Genomic DNA, 20,841 nt, shown 5'->3' on the forward strand with positions numbered 1-20,841 from the left:
TGTATATTTACAGAGAGGACGAAGGGGGAAGAGGTTCTCGCGGACTTGACCGCACAACACCGGACACCAGATCCAGATTCTTACAGGACATGTAGATCCTGGTCTTAATTTAATTCCTACTTCCTGTGATTTCCACTCGCTAAACTCTTTCATTATTCTTTTTTTTTTTGGTTGCCTCCAGGCCAGTGTAGCCATGCATTACTGTAACCACAGAGGACATGCTTGGTTGTAGACTGTGTGTTAACTATGCATTGTATTTATATGGATTGAGATGATGGCATGCATTAAACACAACAAGCGCAGACACACGCAAGCTTTAACAATAGGTTTGGTCTGGATGTGTTGCTGGTGACATCAGGTCTTTTTAAGGGAGCGTCTGCAATGCCTGATGAATTGTTTTCAGACAGGAAACTAACAGTCGGTTTATTCTACATGTCTTTCTCCAAACATGGGATTTATTTAAACCCTTTTCTCAATTTGTAGGGAGATTAACAACAGGGGAATAGGGGAATCAACTAAATATATTACTATGAAACTTCCCTAGTTCATTACCTACATTAAGACAATCATTTTCACATAAATAAACTTGAATAAAGTTTTGCGAAATTCTATATAAATGAAGCATTATATAATGGAACATTGTGGTGATTTGGGGAGAAATCAAGACACAATTCGAACATATTAGTCAAATAAACGTTTTGTATTTTGCATGTTTTCCTACCAAAAGCCTGAAAGAGTACATGTTGTAGAAGCAGAATACCTTTTTTAAATTATGTTTTTGCCTGTAGTGTATTGCCTTTCATCTCTCCTTTCGTCCTTCTCATTCCTTTCCAAAAATCCCACCTACTTAAACATCGTTTTATTTACCTTACTGATCATATTTTCTTAATATTAAACCACTTCCCTCCAAACAAAGTCAACGACTGACCTGAGCCTTTGTGTCAACGGTGTGTTTTCTTTGTGGGCGAAACATTTTTATAAGACCGTTGGGGTTCCTTTTGTCCCACGCACACAGTGGGCTTCCTCTCTCTTTTTCCTTTCGAAAATAATTTGGAGGTTGGAGGAAAACTAAACCCAACGTTTAAATGTCCCCCTCTCTCATTACAGCGCCTACACCACCACAGGAGGAGCTGACGCCCCTCATGTCTCCTCCTAAAGTCTACATGGAGTGAAAGATAACTGAGGTTTGATAACAGAATACATATCGCGAGTTACAATAAATGCATTTTAGTACGTGAGAAGGGTTGAGGAGAAAGTTTATAATCTCTTGTTGTAAAGTTCAGTCCGGAAGTGTTACTCATAACATTAGATCTGATTCGTTGAACTAGGAGCATACATATCTTACGAGTTAATAGAGCATGGTAGAAGAAGGGACCTAGCCATATAACTTTAAAAACAACCCTATTATATGAGCCTTTTTTCAATGAGAGAAGAGACAGCTGTCCTGCAGGTTTTAAGCCTACTAGAGATGAAGAGGATCAACTTGTCGTCTGTTAAATCACATTTTACAAAGCCAGGTGACGTGACCAGACAGAGAATATCACAAAATGTAAGTAGAACATTTTTTACAGAGAAAAGCAGTCACATTTTTCCAATGTTAAATCATTTCCACATGCTAAAACGCATCGTTAAAAACACCTCTCTGGCAGCAAACTGCTCACGTCCATTTTTATATTTATTTCACTTACTGATACAGACGAAATGTACAGAACAAACTGGGGAGTTAATGAATGCAGAGGTCAGTGTGGGCAGGGAAAGGGAAAGGAGAGAGGGAGAAGGAGAGGCTAAATTCACACACATGGTTCTAGTTAGTGGACTCCCATTAAGGACAATGTGGTCTGGAAGAAACTTTACATTTCACAGTCTAAGGGCATTTTAAGACACTTCTGCCCGCCACTGAAAAGTCACTTTCAGTCATTTCATATACGAATAAAACACACTGTGCAACTGAAAATATGCATAAGAGAATACAACAATAGCAAATTGGTATGGTGAAAAAGGGACATTGATAGTGGTTTAAATAAAAATGTAATGTATACACAGGGAACAATAGGCACTTTCACACCGGAGTACTTTTACTCGTACGTTTCCCGTTTAGTTCTGTTTGCGTTCACACCAAAAAGAGAACTTAGTTCAGAGAACTTGTACCCCCATTTTTAGTGCCTGCTAGAGAGGTGGGACTATCCTGGGGAGAAGAAAGTACCAATTTCTGATTGGCTGGGCGAATTGCAAACCACGCCCTGTAAAACTCTGAAAAGTTTTTTGAAGCCGCCATTGTATTTGCTGGCATTAGCATTATTAGCATTAGCATTAGCTCCGCGCACCAACGGAGAGAGAATAACTTATGACATGGGAGCGGTGGAGAGATGAGGAGGTGTCGGCGTTCTGGCGATTTACTCTGAAGGCTTCAGTAGAAGCTGCTGGGAGTCCCAGCAGCTTCTACTGAAGCCAGTCCCCAACTCCGGGGACTTCCGGCCGGGGACTTCGGGTGGCAGTATACGCCGTGAAGTGGTTTGCGGCCTGCCAGTAAACCACAAGCAGAAGAAGACGAAGTGACGTCAGCGGCTTCATTTGCGTAATCTTCCCTCAGGGAACTTATTCCGGTGTGAACGCGATCTGCTCTTTAGTTCCATGGGGGTACTAAGTGCCGGGAACTAAGTGCTGGGAACTAAGTGCTGGGAACTAAGTGCTGGGAACTAAGTACGGCAAAGTACTTGGTGTGAAAGCGGCTAATACATTTAAACATTTGCGGTAATAGTTAGAAATCTGTATTTGTTGGTGTCCACTGGTTGGCAGCCATGTTAGAAGTAGGCTTTTGTTCTACTGCTGATTGAGAGAACAACAACTCGACTTAGTTGACATTTTCAAAGATATAGAGAGCTGTCTTTTCGTGATGGTATACTGACTTTTTTAGTAAATCAATACATGTCAGCTGTTAGCTACCTGGTGCCATGCAGTTGTTCTGATGGCCGATAACAATTTTTAAATGTCCAATTTCCATTTGTCCTACAGCCTGTTATTCCGGCCATTGATCCGAAATATATCCAACCAACTAAGACAACAAGAAACAGCCAATCAGAGCCAGAGTAGGGCGGATCATGACGGCGCTATTGTGGGGACGGTTTTTGGTCATTTCAGAATAATGGGCCATCAAACAATCCCCAGCTACTTAAACATAGTTTATATGACTTAAAATACCACATATAAATTGATTTTTAAATGTTTTACTGAAGAGACAAATAATTTTAGTTGGTGACTGACTACTCTAAATATTGGTTACCAGATAAGTAGCTGGTTTAGCTAAAGTTTGACGTAAAGGGTGGTCTTCCGATGGCATGCAGCGAAAAGTGAGACTTATATCTGCGGAGGGCTTCATATGCATGGATTATTCCACGTGAGATAGTGGAGGTCTTGGGGGAAGGGAGGGTGCCTTTATGTCTGGGTATCAAGTTCAGTGTTAAAAAAGCTCTCCTTTGCTTTTCCATGCCTGAATCCAAAGGATCATTCAATGGAAAAAGAAGCACTAAGCACTTTCACTCTCAGATTCACGGAAAGTGAGGAAGAGAGGAGATCGTATGAAGGCATGAGAGACTGCAGCTGATATGAATTCTTATCTCAAACAACGAAATCAGCTTTAGATTTGAAGTAGACATTAACGTGAAATAGTCCAGGCACAGTTTCTAAAGTGTGTCCCTGTTTATAGATCAGGTGCTGCATAGTTTGAAGCACATTGAATGTATAGTCTGAGCCTTTTTAGGAGTAAGTCTACATGGATATCACGCCTGCACGTGACTCCACCCTCGGATGTAAACAACGCTCTCGCTAACGGCCTGTTTAGTTGATGTTGGCACCAGATGAAAGAGCTCGCATGGTCTTGCGTACTTGACTCTGGGTGAGGTCGGTGGGCTAATAGCTATTTAAATATCAACTCTGTGGAGATGTGGTCGTTATGAACTGCAGGCTGACACACAGAAACACACCGATAATGCTGGGAACACTGCCCACTAAATCAACAAGTAAATATTTAATCTGTTCACATTTGAGTATCCTCCACTCCGACTGTCACGATGGACAAATCTGGTCTAAATCTGTGCAAGTTTAAGCAACGCAGAATTCAAACATTGTTGCAAAAAATGTCCCTTTGAATCAGAAAAGCAAGTATTATCAAAGAACATATAAAATCCTATGTACACATTACGTCATCATTTTGACACATGACACATTTTGCCGTTCAAAAACCGTTTGAATACAAAATAATACAGACTATAAATAGACAATGCTTTTTACATAAGGCACAGTTAGTAGTGGTGTGTGTGTTTGTCTCATAGCTGCTGATCCCCAAACAGTATCTGAGCGTAAACAGTGCCGTTACACGACGCCTTGGGTTCAGGAATTGGTTTCACGAGATCCAGCTCAGCGTAGGTCAGATTCTCCTCCACTATCTTCGGCTGGAGGTGGAGGAAAAAGCAACAGAGAAGAAATAATGATGGAGGAGAAGGGGGCAGAGGGAAAGGAAGTGGTATTGGTGGTTAGAAAATAAGCAGGGATGTCAAACTCTAACATTCATCTTGAACAGAACATGAGTACAGACAGAACATCTTTTAAAACTGAAGTTAGCAAGCAGAGACTCCAAACAGTTAAAAGTGTCTCCTCTTTTTGGTTTCCCAAAGCTTTATAGGTTTGGTTTCGTAACATTTTAGCTGATTGGACCCAGAGGCCACCTAACAAGAGTCTTGGGTTTAGGTCAATCTTCTATTGCCGCAGTTTTTGCCATTAAAATGCCAAGCTGCCACTTTAGTCAAGTGACAATTTAAACCAAATTAAACCTTGGGTATGTGGCACATTTTATGACACTTTCTGGTACTTTTGATTAGAGGCACATTCTAGTTGCTCTCCATTCAATGTGACACAACAACAATGCCTTGCTTGGTACAGTTTGAAGCAATGCATTCATGAACTATTACAAATAATTTCTCCGAAGTGATATAAGCCAATGCCTCCCATATACAGTAGGTTAAAACATGCAGAAATAAGTACTTGGTAGTTTCCTTTATCACTGGGCAGTTATGAACGTTGTATGAAAATGGCATGCAGAACTCACCAGGACTACTTTTCTTGGTTGTGGTTTTAAAAGTTTGGGTTTCCGTGTTTTGTCTCCAATGGGAGCTGCAGGGACAAAACAAAATTCAGTGGTTTTTGCAGGGGTCTGAAGATTTATTGTATATATTTATGTGTCGAACTACAACCAGACCTCCTATCATATTTATGTGTGAAACAAGAACCAGACCCCCATTCATAACCACACACTTGAGAGGCAGCTTCCCTCTTTACAAAGTGTTTCAAACAGATTGTTATTGGATAAAAAGGAACAGAAGTTGCAAATAACAGCAAAAATAAACGTCTGCCCTTCAACAGTAGGGAATTTAGGAATTTGGAAACTCTACCACATCACGACAATCATGAAGATGGTACTGAATTCGAAATAACTCCCGAAAGGTTTTTGACTTGGGTGGATAAAAATGATCCATTACATTCCCCATGGTGCTCCATAACTCAAGAGTTTATAAGTGGAAGGGGCGGATGTTGACCTCAAACGCCAGAATGTATTCGTGTTTAGAAAGCAAAGCAGAGCAACACCTCAATTTGGACTCATGCTTTTCTGCTGGTGTTCCTCCCCAGACGTGGGAAGTAGTGGAGTACAAATACTTCGTTACTGTACTTAAGTACATTTCTCTGGTATCAGTACTTTACTCCACTACTTATTTTTCTGACGACTTTTTACTTTGACTTCTTACATTTTGAACACAAATACCTGTACTTTCTACTTCTTACATGTTGAACACAAATACCTGTACTTTCTACTTCTTACATGTTGAACACAAAGACCTGTACTTTCTACTTCTTACATTTTGAACACAAATACCTGTACTTTCTACTTCTTACATGTTGAACACAAATACCTGTACTTTCTACTTCTTACATGTTGAACACAAATACCTGTACTTTCTACTTCTTACATTTTGAACACAAATACCTGTACTTTCTACTTCTTACATGTTGAACACAAATACCTGTACTTTCTACTTCTTACATGTTGAACACAAATACCTGTACTTTCTACTTCTTACATGTTGAACACAAATACCTGTACTTTCTACTTCTTACATGTTGAACACAAATACCTGTACTTTCTACTTCTTACATGTTGAACACAAATACCTGTACTTTCTACTTCTTACATGTTGAACCCAAATACCTGAACTTTCTACTTCTCACATTTCCCAAACAGGCTGGTTCCTTTAGTTTGAATGTGTGTTTGGTGGCGTGATCATTATTATTTAGAGTCATTGCGTGCCTATTGATTTGAACACGATCCGTGTATCCATCATTTCCTGGTCTTCTCTAAAGAAGAGGGACCAATGAAAACGTTGTCATGTTGCCGTTGTTCAGCATGGAAACATTCATTAGCTAACAATGACATTATTGTTCTATTAATATAAAGGGAGGTCAGGTACTCTTTAAAACAGCTGCTAGTTATGGGTACTTTTTACTGAAGTACATTTCAAAGCCCTCTTTACTTTTACTTGAGTAAAGAAGTTTAGTCAGTACTTCTACTTTCACCAGAGTATTTTTAAACACGAGTATCTGTACTTCTACTTGAGGAAAGGATGTGTGTACTTTTGCCATCTCTGTTCCTCACTGACAACATTGATAGACTCTTATTCACCTTTTGCTGGTATCTCTGGAGGTATCTCCTCTTGGTAGTCTCTGCTTCTCTTCTTTCTGTACCTCCTCTCTTTCTTAGGCAGAGCAGGAGACATATTGATCATGCTGGTGACGGTCTCTCCTGAGCTGTAGTGAGACCAGAATACAAGAGGTTAAGTGTCAATAAGAACATTTGAGCGTCTGTATACTTCTATGGCTATGTGTGAAGAGGCTTTTGTCGCCCTAACATCTTACCTGTTCTGAGAGCTTTTGACCAAGAGGTAATTATCTGCAGATATAAAACACAACACATGTCATTTACAAAATATAATAACTGAGACTGAACTAGCAAAATGCATCGAAAGAAACGAGAGGTGGGTAAAGGAATGAAGATACAGACAAAGAAAATCATATAGAAACAGGGCAAAAGGTAAAATGGAGACATCAGAAAAATCAAAAGTCAGTACTTATTATTCCGATGGCCCATTTTTCCCAAACTGCAAAAGTTTAAATTTGTTTCCCAATGGACGAGGCAAAAAGAGCATTTGTCCAATGGCCCGTAATCCAGAAAAACAAACATCCGATTGGTCCACACATCATTCTTTATAATAATTAACCTTTCCCTACTGTTTATTGAAAGGACAATGAGCATTTTTTGGAGCAATGGCCGTTTTTTTGTGGGCTATTGTACAAATGGGCTATTGATCCAATTAGATACTTTTCGAGTTATTGGGCCATGGGAACAATAGTCGGTCCTGGAGTAAACTTGACGTTGCTGCTAACCTTTTAACCTCTGCTTCCTCTGTATGTACTGACATGTTACTGTCACCGTGAACATGCACATACACAGCAAACCAACTGAGCAGATCAGCACTGCACACAGGTACACATCTGAAACACAAAAACATGTACATCCTGATGTTTATCACTTTACGATGCACAAAGGTCTGAAGGAAAATCACAAGGACATGTTTTGCTGAGCTATTTCAAGACACTCTACTTTGTCCTTTGGGTTGGAATATGTCTGCATGCCAAGGACGATACAGTGCATGTCCGCCACAAACATCCACACACACACATACAAAATGACGACTTACCTTCAAACAAGCTCCACAGGCTTTCTTTGGTTTTGGTGGCCGGTAGGACATGCACTACATGGAGAAAGAGAAGATAAGTATGTCAGGTCCATAGTCATCACTGTGGCCTCCCTGTCGCCTGATTACACACTGGCTGGAGTTTAAATAAAGCTAATTGTAGCCTCCTCCCTGCATCTCTGAATCACTGTCCAGAGGGCTCAACTTCAACATTTGGAGGATGAAATAATGCAGTTGGTTTGGAGTTATGCATCATAGTAAACCTTCTCCTCACATCCACCGATGCATGGCGGTCCCACTTTTTCTTCTTCCCTCCTCATGACTAACAGGACAACCTGTGACCACTTTTGGCGATGTACCACCTCAGAATTTATTCTTTTGTGACATCAACAACATGCACATTAAACGTTTGCCAAGAACATTGAGATCCCAGTCCATTTGATTTACTATCATTCAGATTGTTGAATTCGGAAACTGAGGTTCCCAGTTAACCATGAATGGCAGTAAGTCAAAGCTATCTCATTAGCTAATTATTATCTGCAAGAATAAAATGACAGAACACAGTAAATTGGTGAAAAATAAGTTGAACTAAAACAAATGGCCCAGGATTCAAACTCGGGATGTTTCCATGACTTAAAAAACATTGTTTTTCATACACAAGATTTGACCCTTTTCTGCTTCCATAACATCTTCTTTCATACAAGTGGAAAGAAAACCTCAAAAATACACGTTACGATTTTTATTTGAGAAACTCTATCCTTTGGTCTGTCAAATTAAATCCTAAATCACACAAAAGGTGGCATAAAGTAATGCTAAGTATTCATATTTGAACACATTTCTTAAAACTTGAAATCCCCCAAAAATGTAGTGAGATTTTGAGTGATCAAATAGTTGTTTCATGGTGGTATTTTGTATGTTACTTAGTCTTTTCAATGTCATCATATCTTAAATGTCTTAATGTAAATCTCAGCATGAAGCAGATAACGGCGACACCACAAAAACCCAATTTTATCACCGGTGGGGAATCAAAGGCATGTGAACGCAGCCTTAATCTGTGTAATGAGAATCCCAGTTATGTGCTTCTCGTGTCCAAAGTGTCTGAGAAAATGTGTTTCCCTGAATCTCTTCCCACACACACACACACACACACACACACACACACACACACACACACACACACACACACACACACACCACACACACACACACACACACACACACACACACACACACACACACACACACACACACACACACACACACACATTTCGTCACCCCATGTGACCACGGTAGTCTTAACACGGCTGTTCTCTCGCTGTGCTGGTGGCAGGAAGCTTGTGAAGTGACACCCAGCAGGGCATCTTAAAATACCCCAAACCACCAGGAGCTGACGACAGGAGACTTTCCCACAGGAAGACTGTCTGTGCTGACTGGAGGAGCTTCTACAAAGTAGCAGCGATTAAGTGGATCCTCCATGGACAGTTCTTGTGTACAAAACTAAAGCATAAACTCTAAAAACGAAGTAGCCAGAATCTTCAAATCAGTTCCTTTTGAGATTGATTTCCTGTTGCAGTATATAAGCAAATGCGCTATTTAACAAATAAGACATTTAAAGTGGTCAAAACTATTTCAAAATAATGGCTGTGGAGGTAAATTTGATGTATCGTTCGAAATAGAATTGGCCAAAGTAAGTTATTTTAGCGAATAAATGGTAATTTTAACCTCAACTCAAGCATGGGATTTGCAGAAGTAACTAGATAAGAGGTATATTTAATCCGTCTACTCATCGCTCCAGGATGTGACCTACCTAACATTATGAAATAAAGACAAAATCCATATTTACATCCAGTTTTCGACATTGTTTTCCACCGTTTGACGTTAGATTGGCACTCTTAATTACGTCATTTGTTTCGCTATCTTCTTATGCAACGGTATAAACATTTTCCCACTGGAGAAAAGATGCAAACTACTGCCTATCTTAATCAACAAACTCCTAGTAAATGCATTATACTAGTAGATACATACAACATGCATTCATTGACTTTTTTAAATGCTGATTTTCTAGAGATTCTGTTAAAATATTTCATAGATTTGGATGGAAACTTGGAGCGTGAATGTTGTAAATATACATTAGATCATCGGAGTATCTGTGGTAACTCAACATGTATATTTTCTAGTTTCTTGTTTATTTCTTGTCTTTTAATTTTTATTGTAATCAATAAAGTTCTATCTTATCTTATCTTACATTACATTACATTACATTACATTACATTACATTACATTACATGTCACTTGTAAGACGCTTTTATCTAAAGCGACTTACATACTCAATACTGTGGACAATCCCCACAGGAGCAATTTGGGGTGAAGTGTCTCAGGGACACAACGACATGCTGACTGCAGTGGGGTTTGAACCTGTGAACACCAACGCACAACCCACTGCACCACACGCCTCCTCTTATCTTATCTTAAAACCCTCTCTCCCTGCACAGTTAGGTTAGAGTCAGACTTTCTCCTACTTGTTTGAAATGACAGATTTAATTTAAAAACCCCGCCCTGCCTCCACAGTAAATTATTCACAGCGTAACTCCCGATAACATCCGTGACGTTTATGTGGTGTTTTTGCCTCAGATTCTGCTCTGCTCTGTCAGTGAGGCAGCTGTACATCTTGGAATAATCAGAAATGGGATGAATCTGGTTCTTCTGTGTGCCATAAAACTGTCTTTCATTCTTATCTAGAGAATGGCTTCTTTTTAAAAGCTACTACACTGAATGGCTGCATCGGACTACAGTGGAAACATTCACACACACACATCTTTTTGTTCATCAGATCCACAGAGACTGAGTTTCAGATTGGTGGCTCTTTTCTTTTTTGTGCCCCAACAAACCCAACACTGTAAACATGAATACACAGAAATGTTCTGGAGTGTATAATGATCCTCTGTGTCTATCTCGACGGGATGTTGTGTGTCTTTACAAAGCTTTCAATGGTTCACCCTTTAACTTCCTGTTGCTTCTTTTCTTCAAAGAATTTGATTATATTAGTACATTTTGTTCCCCTATAATGGTGATTTACATAAGCCTAGTTTGTTGCCTTTTTAAAAAAAAACTCATGTCTGTGACCCCAAAACGGCAATATTTGTTGTTATTTTCTTGTAAAGATGCTAATAACATAATTTATAAGTAGCATATATAATATACAAATACTCAATATGTCACTCTAATGGCAATTTACATACGTCTATTAACGTTGGCTTCTAAAAAAAACGTACTACAGAGATGTTTGTGACCCCAAAACAGCAATATTTCAGATTCCTTTTTCATTGTAAAGCTGCCGATCCATCCAATTACTATTCATTATGCTATAACGTTGAATATTGTAATATTACTTGGACTAAATAAACAGATATTAAAGTGCATTCAGTTCTGCTTTTTTCTGCTGCTCTCAGTATAGCTCTAAAATATAACAAAATGCTCGTTCAATACAAAAAATGAAAGGAAATTACTTCCAACATTTGCTCAATATGTCACTATAATGGCAATCTACATAGGCCTATTTTTGTTGGCTTTTAAAGGTCCCATGTCATGCTTTTCTGGTTATTACCCGTCCCCTTGTGTTATGAAGGTTTGTCTGCATGTAAACGGTCTGCAGAGTCACAAACCCTCAAAGTACACCCTGTAGCGAGTACAACTCTAACACAGAAAATACCTGTCTATGCTGCCCCAGAACGCCTCGTTGGACATTTCTCTTTTTCCATTGTTTACTTCTTGGGTATAGTGACGTATTTGGGTATAGTGACGTTACGTCCGCGGAGCCGTTACGTTTGGACCAATCCGCGGACTTCCTCACACACACACACTCGGCGGGACGTTGCGAGGCTCGCTGCTGCGAGGAGCGGGACAGACTGGTGTGGGGTCGGCGAGACAGCGAGACACACACACAAACTCCCAGCCAGGCTGCAGGTGTGTGTGTGTTTCAGGCTGGGTTTCGCTGTGTCTCGCTGTCTCGCAGACGGCCACTGGGCTCACAGGGAGGGGGGGGCAAGAGCTCCAACAAGCCGTTTAGGACAGAGAGTGAATACACATACTATACAGAGATGCTGTATGAGAAACCAATGTACTAAATGTAATCTATTCTAGTAGACCTCAACAATGGAATTATGATCAGTAGAAATGGCCATGACATGGGACCTTTAAAGAAAACTTCAGAGATGTTTGTGACCCCCAGAACGGCAATATTTCAGATTTCTTCTTCTTGTAAAACTGCCAAAACAATACTATACTTAAACCCACGCCACATCCGTAATTTGTTCACCTCTTCCTGCTCTCTCCAGGCACTCTTGTTAACTTGCAGTCGCCCACATGTGCTAAAGAAATACCCAGCGATCCAGTTTGTTTATGCCAGGAGGAGGCTGAGTCCACTCTGCCCTCACTTTCCCTGCCGAACCCTGTGACCCCTCAGCATGTGTTTGTTATAGCAGCAGTCGGGAGAGTAATGGGAGTTCTGTGCGATTGTGGAAACACCTGGTCACCTAATGTTATCCGACCACAGGAATTCCACTTCTTAGACGTCACAAAGACACACATTTGTGCACAGAAAGTCCCAGTGATCTGCTGTTTCTCATGTGAAGTGGGGTCCAGGAGCAACGGTCCCACAGGGGTTTTAACTGAAGCTGATGTTTATCATGGCTGTCAACCGGTGGTGTTGATACTGGGAGGGAAAACCACCGCCTGCTGCTCTGCTGGATAGAAATAGTGCAGTTTTCCAGTGTTGTTGGAGCCATTACAATTACTCAATCTAGATCCTGGAGATTGTTTTCTATAGGGAACTCATCGGGTGACAAAAATGAATATTTTAGCTTTGAGTTTCCCCTTTAATGGATTTAAATCGACATGGGTAGGGTAACCAAAAAGCTTGCATGACAAACTGGGAGTGTGAAGTCTGAGAGATGGGAGAAATGGTCTATTAAGAGATGCTAATCAGTTGCATTGAGGGAAATGTAGGATCCAGCATTTTTTAAGCTAAACACCAACTAAGACCCTAAACTCACTCATATCTCAGGCTGTTTTCCTTCAATGTTGACCATTCATTTTATACATGAGTCTAGCTTGGAGATCATTTTGTTTCTCCTGAATTTATTATACTTTAATTTAGACTTAAATGGACAAGTTGACAATGACCTGTAAGACAAATTGGGGGTAAAAAGCTTCTAACAAAAGGAACTATCTAACAAAGGTTGCATATTTTGACAAGGGGTCTGTAGGATATACTGCATTTCATTTGAGCTAAACTCAGACTCCAGATATCAGAATATCTCACAACTTTTGGAAGTGCAATATATAATGAGTGAAGTGCACCTATTAACAGATTTTTACCTGGATATGACATCCCTTACTTACCAAAAAAGTTGTACTTTCACAAAAAACGTCTTATTTACTTCTTATCAGTCACACAAAATTGGCTTTTGAAACTTGTACTACCGGAAAACCGATGATGAAATGTCAGATTTGGATAAAATGAATGTAGTCCTAGCTTTAATTGACCACAAATACTTATTTATCCATTTAATTAAAAAACAAAGGGATTTACAGACGTGACGTACAGATGTTGTCTGTCTGTAACAAAGGCATAGGTGCGTATAGGTAGAAATAAAGCATTTGGTCAAATTTGAAAGCACCAAAGTAGGGTTGCTTATAAAGGAAATCCATTTATAACCAATAGGAAATCCAAATTACAAGATCTGTGTTTGGAGTAAACAAGGGAGGTATTTTGGGCTTCCTTTATTTTCCTCTGTACATGTATTGCCATTCATGTCATAATTGCAGTAGCCTTATTTATTAATATCTCAGAAACCACAATGGACCGGCGCTTCCTCGGATGAAAATAACTCTCCACATCCTCGACCTCAGAAGAGCCAGACAGCGTCCACTCTACTGTCACTGCAGACAAACACTCCAGCTTCACCTTCCTTCAGCACAACTATCTCTTGTTCCAGTTCTGCTGAGTCTCTCCGCACTCGGTCTGCTCTACTTCTGGGAGGGAAACTCTTTGTCAGAGCCAATGTCAACACTCTGGGCCCAGACTTGGCTCCGGACACCCCGAAAAGTCACAAAACCGGTAGGAACACATCCATGGAAAAAGTGGTGAGCAACGTCTTGTGTTGTTGAACTCTCAGTTATAAAGCATTGAATTTAAAAACAAAAGAATTGTCTCTAGATTGTTGCAAAGAGGACGTTTTGATGCCTTCATTTCTTACTTTCAAGCATCAACTTCAAAGAAAATCCTCTCAACCAGTTTTCTGCTGATATTTGACGCAACACAACACTGACTAAACACACATCCAACTCATGAAGGTTTCTGCATTGACTGTGAGTAAAGCTCTCTTTCTCTTGAAAAAAGCTTTAACCCTTATGTTGTGTTTGGGTCTCCCGTGACCCGTTTCAAGTTAAAATTATATAATAACTAAGCTCTAGTTTTTTTCATCGGAACGAGGCTTCATGATATCCTCCACAACAGCTATATAAACACTACAAAACAGATTTTGACCATTTTAGCCAAGTCTGAAGGTCTCTAAAAAAAAAAGTGTATCATTTGGTGTTGGGGTCTGGGGAGACCCAGCAGCATTGTTGTTGGTCACTAGGGGTCAAATTTGGCCCAATCAAGATTCATCTTTGACATTAGACACCCCTCCCCCACCCCCTTCATACACTGTAACAATAATTTTTCGCAACATGCACCTGGTCTCCCATCCCTCTGCCCCCCCTCCCCCCACGGGAACTCCACCTTTCACAAAGAATATGTACACTAACACTTGAACCTGAACTCACACATGCACGTGGTGTAATGTGTTTTGGGGCCATAACATTAAATAACAACAGGATTGTACGATTATGAATGCATAATAAGTTAGTTATGATGTAGTTAAAACAATATTGGATGATAGTCATTATTTTTGAGTGTTTTGGACTGAGATAAATCATGGGTCAAAATTGACCCGCGAACACCATGAACGGTAACAGCTTTCGAACACAACACAAGGGTTAACAGAAAGTGACACATTTCCAATCTGTTAGGAGTAAATAAAAGTAATATTGATTAAGATTAGCATCACTATTCACAAAAACCCAATCTTCTTCCTCTAAAAACAGACAACATCCCAGTTCTATCAACTCAGGTATGCAATAACGTTGTTCAATATCGCAATATTACTTTGAACAAATACACAGATATTAATGTGTATTCAGTATTGTCTTTCTGCTACTCGAAGTGTACCGCTAAAATACAACAAATTGCCCGTTCAATAAAAAAATGAAAGGAAATTACTTCCAACAATATTTGATTGAACACATTTGACATTGAAGGACACACAAAAAATACTACATTTGAAATTGCCTTTTTTTTTTAAACTGATACTCTCTTTCAACTAAATCTCAATGGTTTATCCCACAAGTTGATGACAGTAAAACATCATATTGTTCAGCATCATATTGTGCAGCATTACGTGTCTAGCTAAAAAACTGTTAGATGGAAACACTAGAAAGTTAGTATGAGATAACGTTCTTCCCTCTTATGAACTAGCGACGTTAGCTCATTTGGCTAGCTAGGTAGCTACAGCTAACATGATCTGCTAGCCACAATTTAGATTTCAGCCGTCCAAGTGATACTTGCTTGCTATACAGTAAATGCGAAGACTAGCTGCTCATGTGTACTAAGCTCTTACTCTAATTGGTGTTTGACAGATTGCGTGGTAAATGTGCACTAATTATAACTGCAAATCAAATATTATTTTGCGAGGACGAAGAGGAAAAACTCAGAAAGCTTTTAAAGTATGTCTCTGGCTTTTATAAAAGTAAAGAGATTTCTCTGCAGTATCTGGTAGCCGTGGATTTGTCATTCGTTCCGTTGTGTGAGCGTCTCCTGTGTCAGCGGTGGCATTGAAACCTCACACTCTCTGCTCTGTCTCCAAGATCAAGTATTCCAACTCAAAGCCACAACTTATTGAGATGGAGGATCCTTTTAACCCCAGACTTGCTCCTAACCAATGACATTTCCCGTCCCAAATCAAAAGCAGGACAGGGCTCAGCGAACCCTCTTCACTGCCTCTTCAGCTCTTCAGACAGATGGATTAGATCATGCAGATGTGGTAAGAGAAACTACTGAAGATGCAGAACTGCTCCCCAAGGACACACTGTTTCTGCTGTTTTCAGTCTCGAGTTATCACAATTTTGGATTATTTGGGGGTCTTCTTTAGGTCTGCAAGTCTGTGAACATCGCCTAATTTGCTTTAAACTGATATTGGCAGAGTTGGCACAAACAGATGTCATGCCCCTTTCCTTTCCAGTCATATTCTTGCGGTCTAAATCACCGATTATTCAACTAAAGCCTCCAACAGTTTCATGAGCTCATCATCAGCAGTCTCAGTTGAAAGATCTCTGCAGACAAACCTGGCATCGGTGCAAAAACTATTATCAAAACAGCATCTGTAATTGCTTCTGTTGTGGTTTCAGACATAGCTGTTAAGTCACCGCCCTGCACCATCAAACGCAGTGATGTCATTCTGAGAGAAACTAGGCATCAGCTACTGGTTTCTTCTTCCAACGAGGGATTAAGAGCAGAGGTTCCCCATCGTATTTTGGCTTAAGACCCCAATTTCTGATCTAACTCCACTTTATTTGCATACTTGAAATGAAAGAAAACCCTACGAGAAACTCAACAATGGGTTCCACCTCCAGGGTTGAGAAACTATGTCCTAATAGTCAAATAAACGTTCTGGAATAGGGCAAAAAGATGTGGAATAAATCTACTAGCTAACAAGTAGTATCTGAAAAACTTAAATTGTATGTATTTTTGATAACGGGTGGCTAGAAGTTGTGTTTAGTTGTAACTAATGTTTTATGTCTTGTCCTTGTATGTTTATTTGTAAAGCAACCTTGAGGTTATGAAAGGCGCTATATAAATTCAAGTTATTATTATTAATGATAAGTTCAGAGATATCTGTACTTCATGATTTTCTGTTGAATCATTTCTAATGAAATCCGAAGAAGCCGCTCAATTGTACATACCAATACGTCATCATTATATATACATATTGTATATACAGTACCAAAAAAGTACGAGGTTCTATCCAAAACTTTTTCGGATGGAAAACCATACAAATTCAAGTCGAAGCGAGCAAACTATAAACTGTAGTTGAAGGTCACTCTTTAAAACATTTTTCATAAAAACCCTTTTGGTAAATGAAACCCTTAAGAAACCCTATGAGAATGTTTTTTTTTACAAGTTAAGTCCAATGCTTCTTGCCTGTCATACATTTTTGTATCTGTTAATCTACAAATGTGAAGAATGGTGATGCTCTAGAGCTCTTGCTTGGCAAATATTCCAGGTAAAAGTAAAAACCATAGGTTCAGCCTCACCTCTGAGCTCAGTAGCGGCGGTGCAGTTCGACGAGGCCTTCCAGCGGTCCTGGTGCTTTTTAAACTCCTGCACCCGGCACATGTAGAGTCCTCGATCCCCCTCGGACACGTTCAGGATCACCAGGTCAAAGATCTTCCCCTGCTTCACCACCGTCAGCTTCAGTTTGGGCCACGTGAAGCTCTTCGTGTAGTTCCCGTAGAAGCGTGCCTTCCTCATGTTGACGCGGGCGATCAGGAGTTCGTCTTCCGGTCGGTCCGTGCCCTCGGGCAGGAACGTCCATTTCACCACCGGTAGAGCGGCGTTTCGTCTCCGCTGAGACACAACACAGGAGAGCGTGATGTTTTGACCCTCCTGGGCCACCGTGAAGGGGTAAGGGGTGATGGTGACGTTAATGGCCAAACACCAATCTGGAGAAGACGTACACAAGTTATTTAAAGTCATAAGGTACAAACAAAGACTGAATCCTGACCCCGGTGGTCTGGACTTCACTCTGGGGGGTCTGTGTGTTAATTCTGTGTACGTTCTGCTTTTAAAGTACACTTAAAGGTCACCTATTGTGCAAAAGGCACTTTTTCATGTCTTTTATACATGAACATGTGTCCCCTCTTCTTCATGTCTCTTCTACATCAACATGTGTCCCCTCTTCTTCATGTCTCTTCTACATCAACATGTGTCCCCTCTGTGTAAAGAGACTCTGAAAGTTTCAGGAACAAAGATTCTCTCTCTTTTTGTCCTGATCCATTTATATAAGAACCTGTCTGAAAATGAGCTGATCAGATTTTGGCCACTTTGTGATGTCATAACGATTTGTTGGCTTGTGTAACCATTAGCCAATCACCAACCAAGGTAGTTCCTGTCTTTCCAAGTGTTTCATTGTGGACAGGGATGGTTTCGAAAATGACCTGAAGAAAATACTCTGCTTTGAGTCATTTTCAAAGATAATTTAAGTAGACGTATGCTCGAACATGCCTAAAGACACCTAACACATACTGATGCCAGGTTTCAAAGATAATCGTGTAGTAAAAGCATGATATTGTGACAGGCCTCACCTCAGTTTTTGTCCCAGTCAATAATGATCTGTTCATTCATGCTACGATTACACTTTTTATCCAACATGGAGGAAAAGTCCTCAAGGGTTCTGAGAGAAATACATCAACGTTTGTTTGTCCAATCATGGGGCTAAGTTCAGGATTCCCAACATATTAATGCAACTGAAAAATTAGTTGATAGATATTTAAAGCTTGAGCTGAGTTTCAGACTCAAGTACTGACCAATTAACAGTTCCCAAAATAGAAATAGTACTATGAGGATTTGCATTAAAGTTGGTATCACAACCCGAAGGCCTGCTTGAAATGCTTAAGAAAACAAGGTAAAATAACCAGCCTGACAAATAAAGTTAAAGGTTGTTCTACGAATAAAAGTAATCTCTGATATCCATACAGTCCTCATCTGTAATGGGGCCATTGTTGCTCAACAGTCTTTTCCCGTCTCGCTGACAGCCGTATTGTTTTTGGACGGTGACGACATACGTTGGATGAATTTTGAGGAACAAACTTTACTGCTGCATGTGTTACAATATATCACACATCTGTTCTTTCACAATGCACACTTCACACATAGGCATTTCCCTGTGACACACATTTTACTGTTTTACAGCTCAGTATGTAATTAAAACATTTTTTACAGTTTTGTCTTTCATTAAGAGCGACAGAACAAAACAATGAAAGGATAATTGAGTGGCAGAAAAGTGTTGTTTGTTGACTTTGAACTCTTAAACTGCTCAATTAAATAATCTCTTTTGACAGAAACTCACTCAAATTCCCATAAATTAATTTAGAAGTGCTCTGTTTTACTTTGAAAACCACCAATTTTCACTTTGGAATTGACTCTCATCTTCTCAAACACATGCAACTTTTTAAAAGAAACTTGCCAACACCCTGCAACCCAACTTATTTTAGCAGAAACTAGTAAAGTATGTAAAGAAATGTCAGAGAGGCTGTGGCTCAGTGGTTAGTGTGCTGGACTCCAAATCAGGGGATAGAAAGTTCAAGTCCCACTGCAGTCAGCATGTCGTTGTGTCCCTGAGACACTTCACCCCAGATTGCTCCTGTGGGGATTGTCCACAGTACTGAATGTATGTATGTCGCTTTGGATAAAAGCGTCTAACATGTAATGTAATGTCAGTTGACAGACAATCCTATGTTAAAAAAACACTTTTCTCCGTCTCCTCACCCAACATTTTCACATTTTCTGCAAAGTTTCTCAGAAGAACATTGGAAAACATTTTGTCTCCACCACCACATCCACTTTGGTACAAACAGAATAAACTTTTCCTACCTCCAAGCAGAGCTCGAGTGAGGAGAGCGAAGACCACAGAGGAGATCTTCATTTTCCACGGCTGCAGCCTCCATACACTCCCAGTTAAATGCCTCTGAAGAAAAGAAGCCCCAGGTTTCCTCCTCTTCTTCTTCTTCTTCTTCTTCTTCTTCTTGTTCTACTCTTTTTTTCTTCCCCCAGCTGAGGAGTGTAATATGAAACATTGGACGCTCTGTTTCTACTCAGAACCTCCCTCTGCCCCTCCCTCCACTCATGTCACACACAACACATTTGGGCAGGCACACACACACACACACACACACACGCATGCACACACACACGCACACACGCACGCACGCACGCACGCACGCACACACACACAGACACACACACACACACACACATCTGCTTTTGGCGAGTGAGTGGGAAATGTAATTTCCTGTGCAGGATGGGGGGAGGGAGGAGGAGGGAGGGGTGGTGTTGTTGAGATTGACGCCGAGAAAATCACACTTCCAGCTGTGGAGGACAGCGGGTGCAGAGCAACACCAGGAACACACACACACACACACACTATAATATTGAATTATTAGAGTTTATATACCAAAAAGGTACAAGTATGTATAATAAAAACACTTATAATAATAAACTGTGGAGTCAAATGACAAATATTAAGACCCTTAAATAAATCATTTCCACATAATAACCCATTAAACCAACCATGTTTAATACTCTGGCATTATAGCACAACATTTTATTATATCAGCCTTTCAATCTAGAGAGAAAATGTGTATTTTTAAGGATTTTTCACCAAATTGTGCCATTTTTCTCACGTTTGCCAAATACACGCTATTTTACCAGCTATGTGTATTAAAAAAAAAAAATGCCTCAAATCAATACTTATATCCCAGACTGTGAGAAGAAAAAAACACCTAAGCATTTAGTTTACATAAAATAATTCAGCTTTTGTTGGGTTTTTAAAAACAGTTGCATTATGTAAATAAACTGGCATTTAAAGGGTTTAAGACCATTCAGAAAGTTAATAAATATGTGTAAGTCATCATCAGGATGATTAAAAGAAAGAGATACACTCAGTGGAACCGGGAAATAATATTAATATATAAGATAGTAGGGCAGTTGTTTGACACAGGTAGACTTTCGTTCCACCTCTACAGACATCAGAGAGACTTCTTTTGGGTTTGTTAAGTGTTAAAGTTACTAAATGACCTTCAAGTGTTAAACTGGTGCGGTTGCTCATCCTGCTTTTACCCCATAATATATAACTCATGTCTCTACAGTGTGTCTCCATTTCTC

General features: G+C 39.9%; 1 protein-coding gene across 1 annotated transcript; it reads right to left on the reverse strand.

Annotated features, from left to right (window-relative positions):
* Positions 1 to 2,675: 2,675 nt before the first annotated feature.
* On the reverse strand, positions 2,676 to 19,714 carry vstm4b (V-set and transmembrane domain containing 4b). Its single transcript, XM_034133054.1, has 8 exons — positions 19,552 to 19,714; positions 17,214 to 17,621; positions 7,803 to 7,856; positions 7,489 to 7,596; positions 6,961 to 6,994; positions 6,728 to 6,852; positions 5,102 to 5,166; positions 2,676 to 4,448 (listed from the first exon to the last, which is right to left on the reverse strand). Exons 1-8 carry the CDS (start codon positions 19,601 to 19,603, stop codon positions 4,323 to 4,325), a joined length of 972 nt encoding a protein of 323 aa, XP_033988945.1. The 5' UTR covers positions 19,604 to 19,714; the 3' UTR covers positions 2,676 to 4,322.
* Between the last annotated feature and the right edge of the window lie 1,127 nt (positions 19,715 to 20,841).

This window comes from Trematomus bernacchii, unplaced genomic scaffold (assembly GCF_902827165.1).
Source record: "Trematomus bernacchii unplaced genomic scaffold, fTreBer1.1, whole genome shotgun sequence".
NCBI classification, from domain to species: domain Eukaryota; kingdom Metazoa; phylum Chordata; class Actinopteri; order Perciformes; family Nototheniidae; genus Trematomus; species Trematomus bernacchii.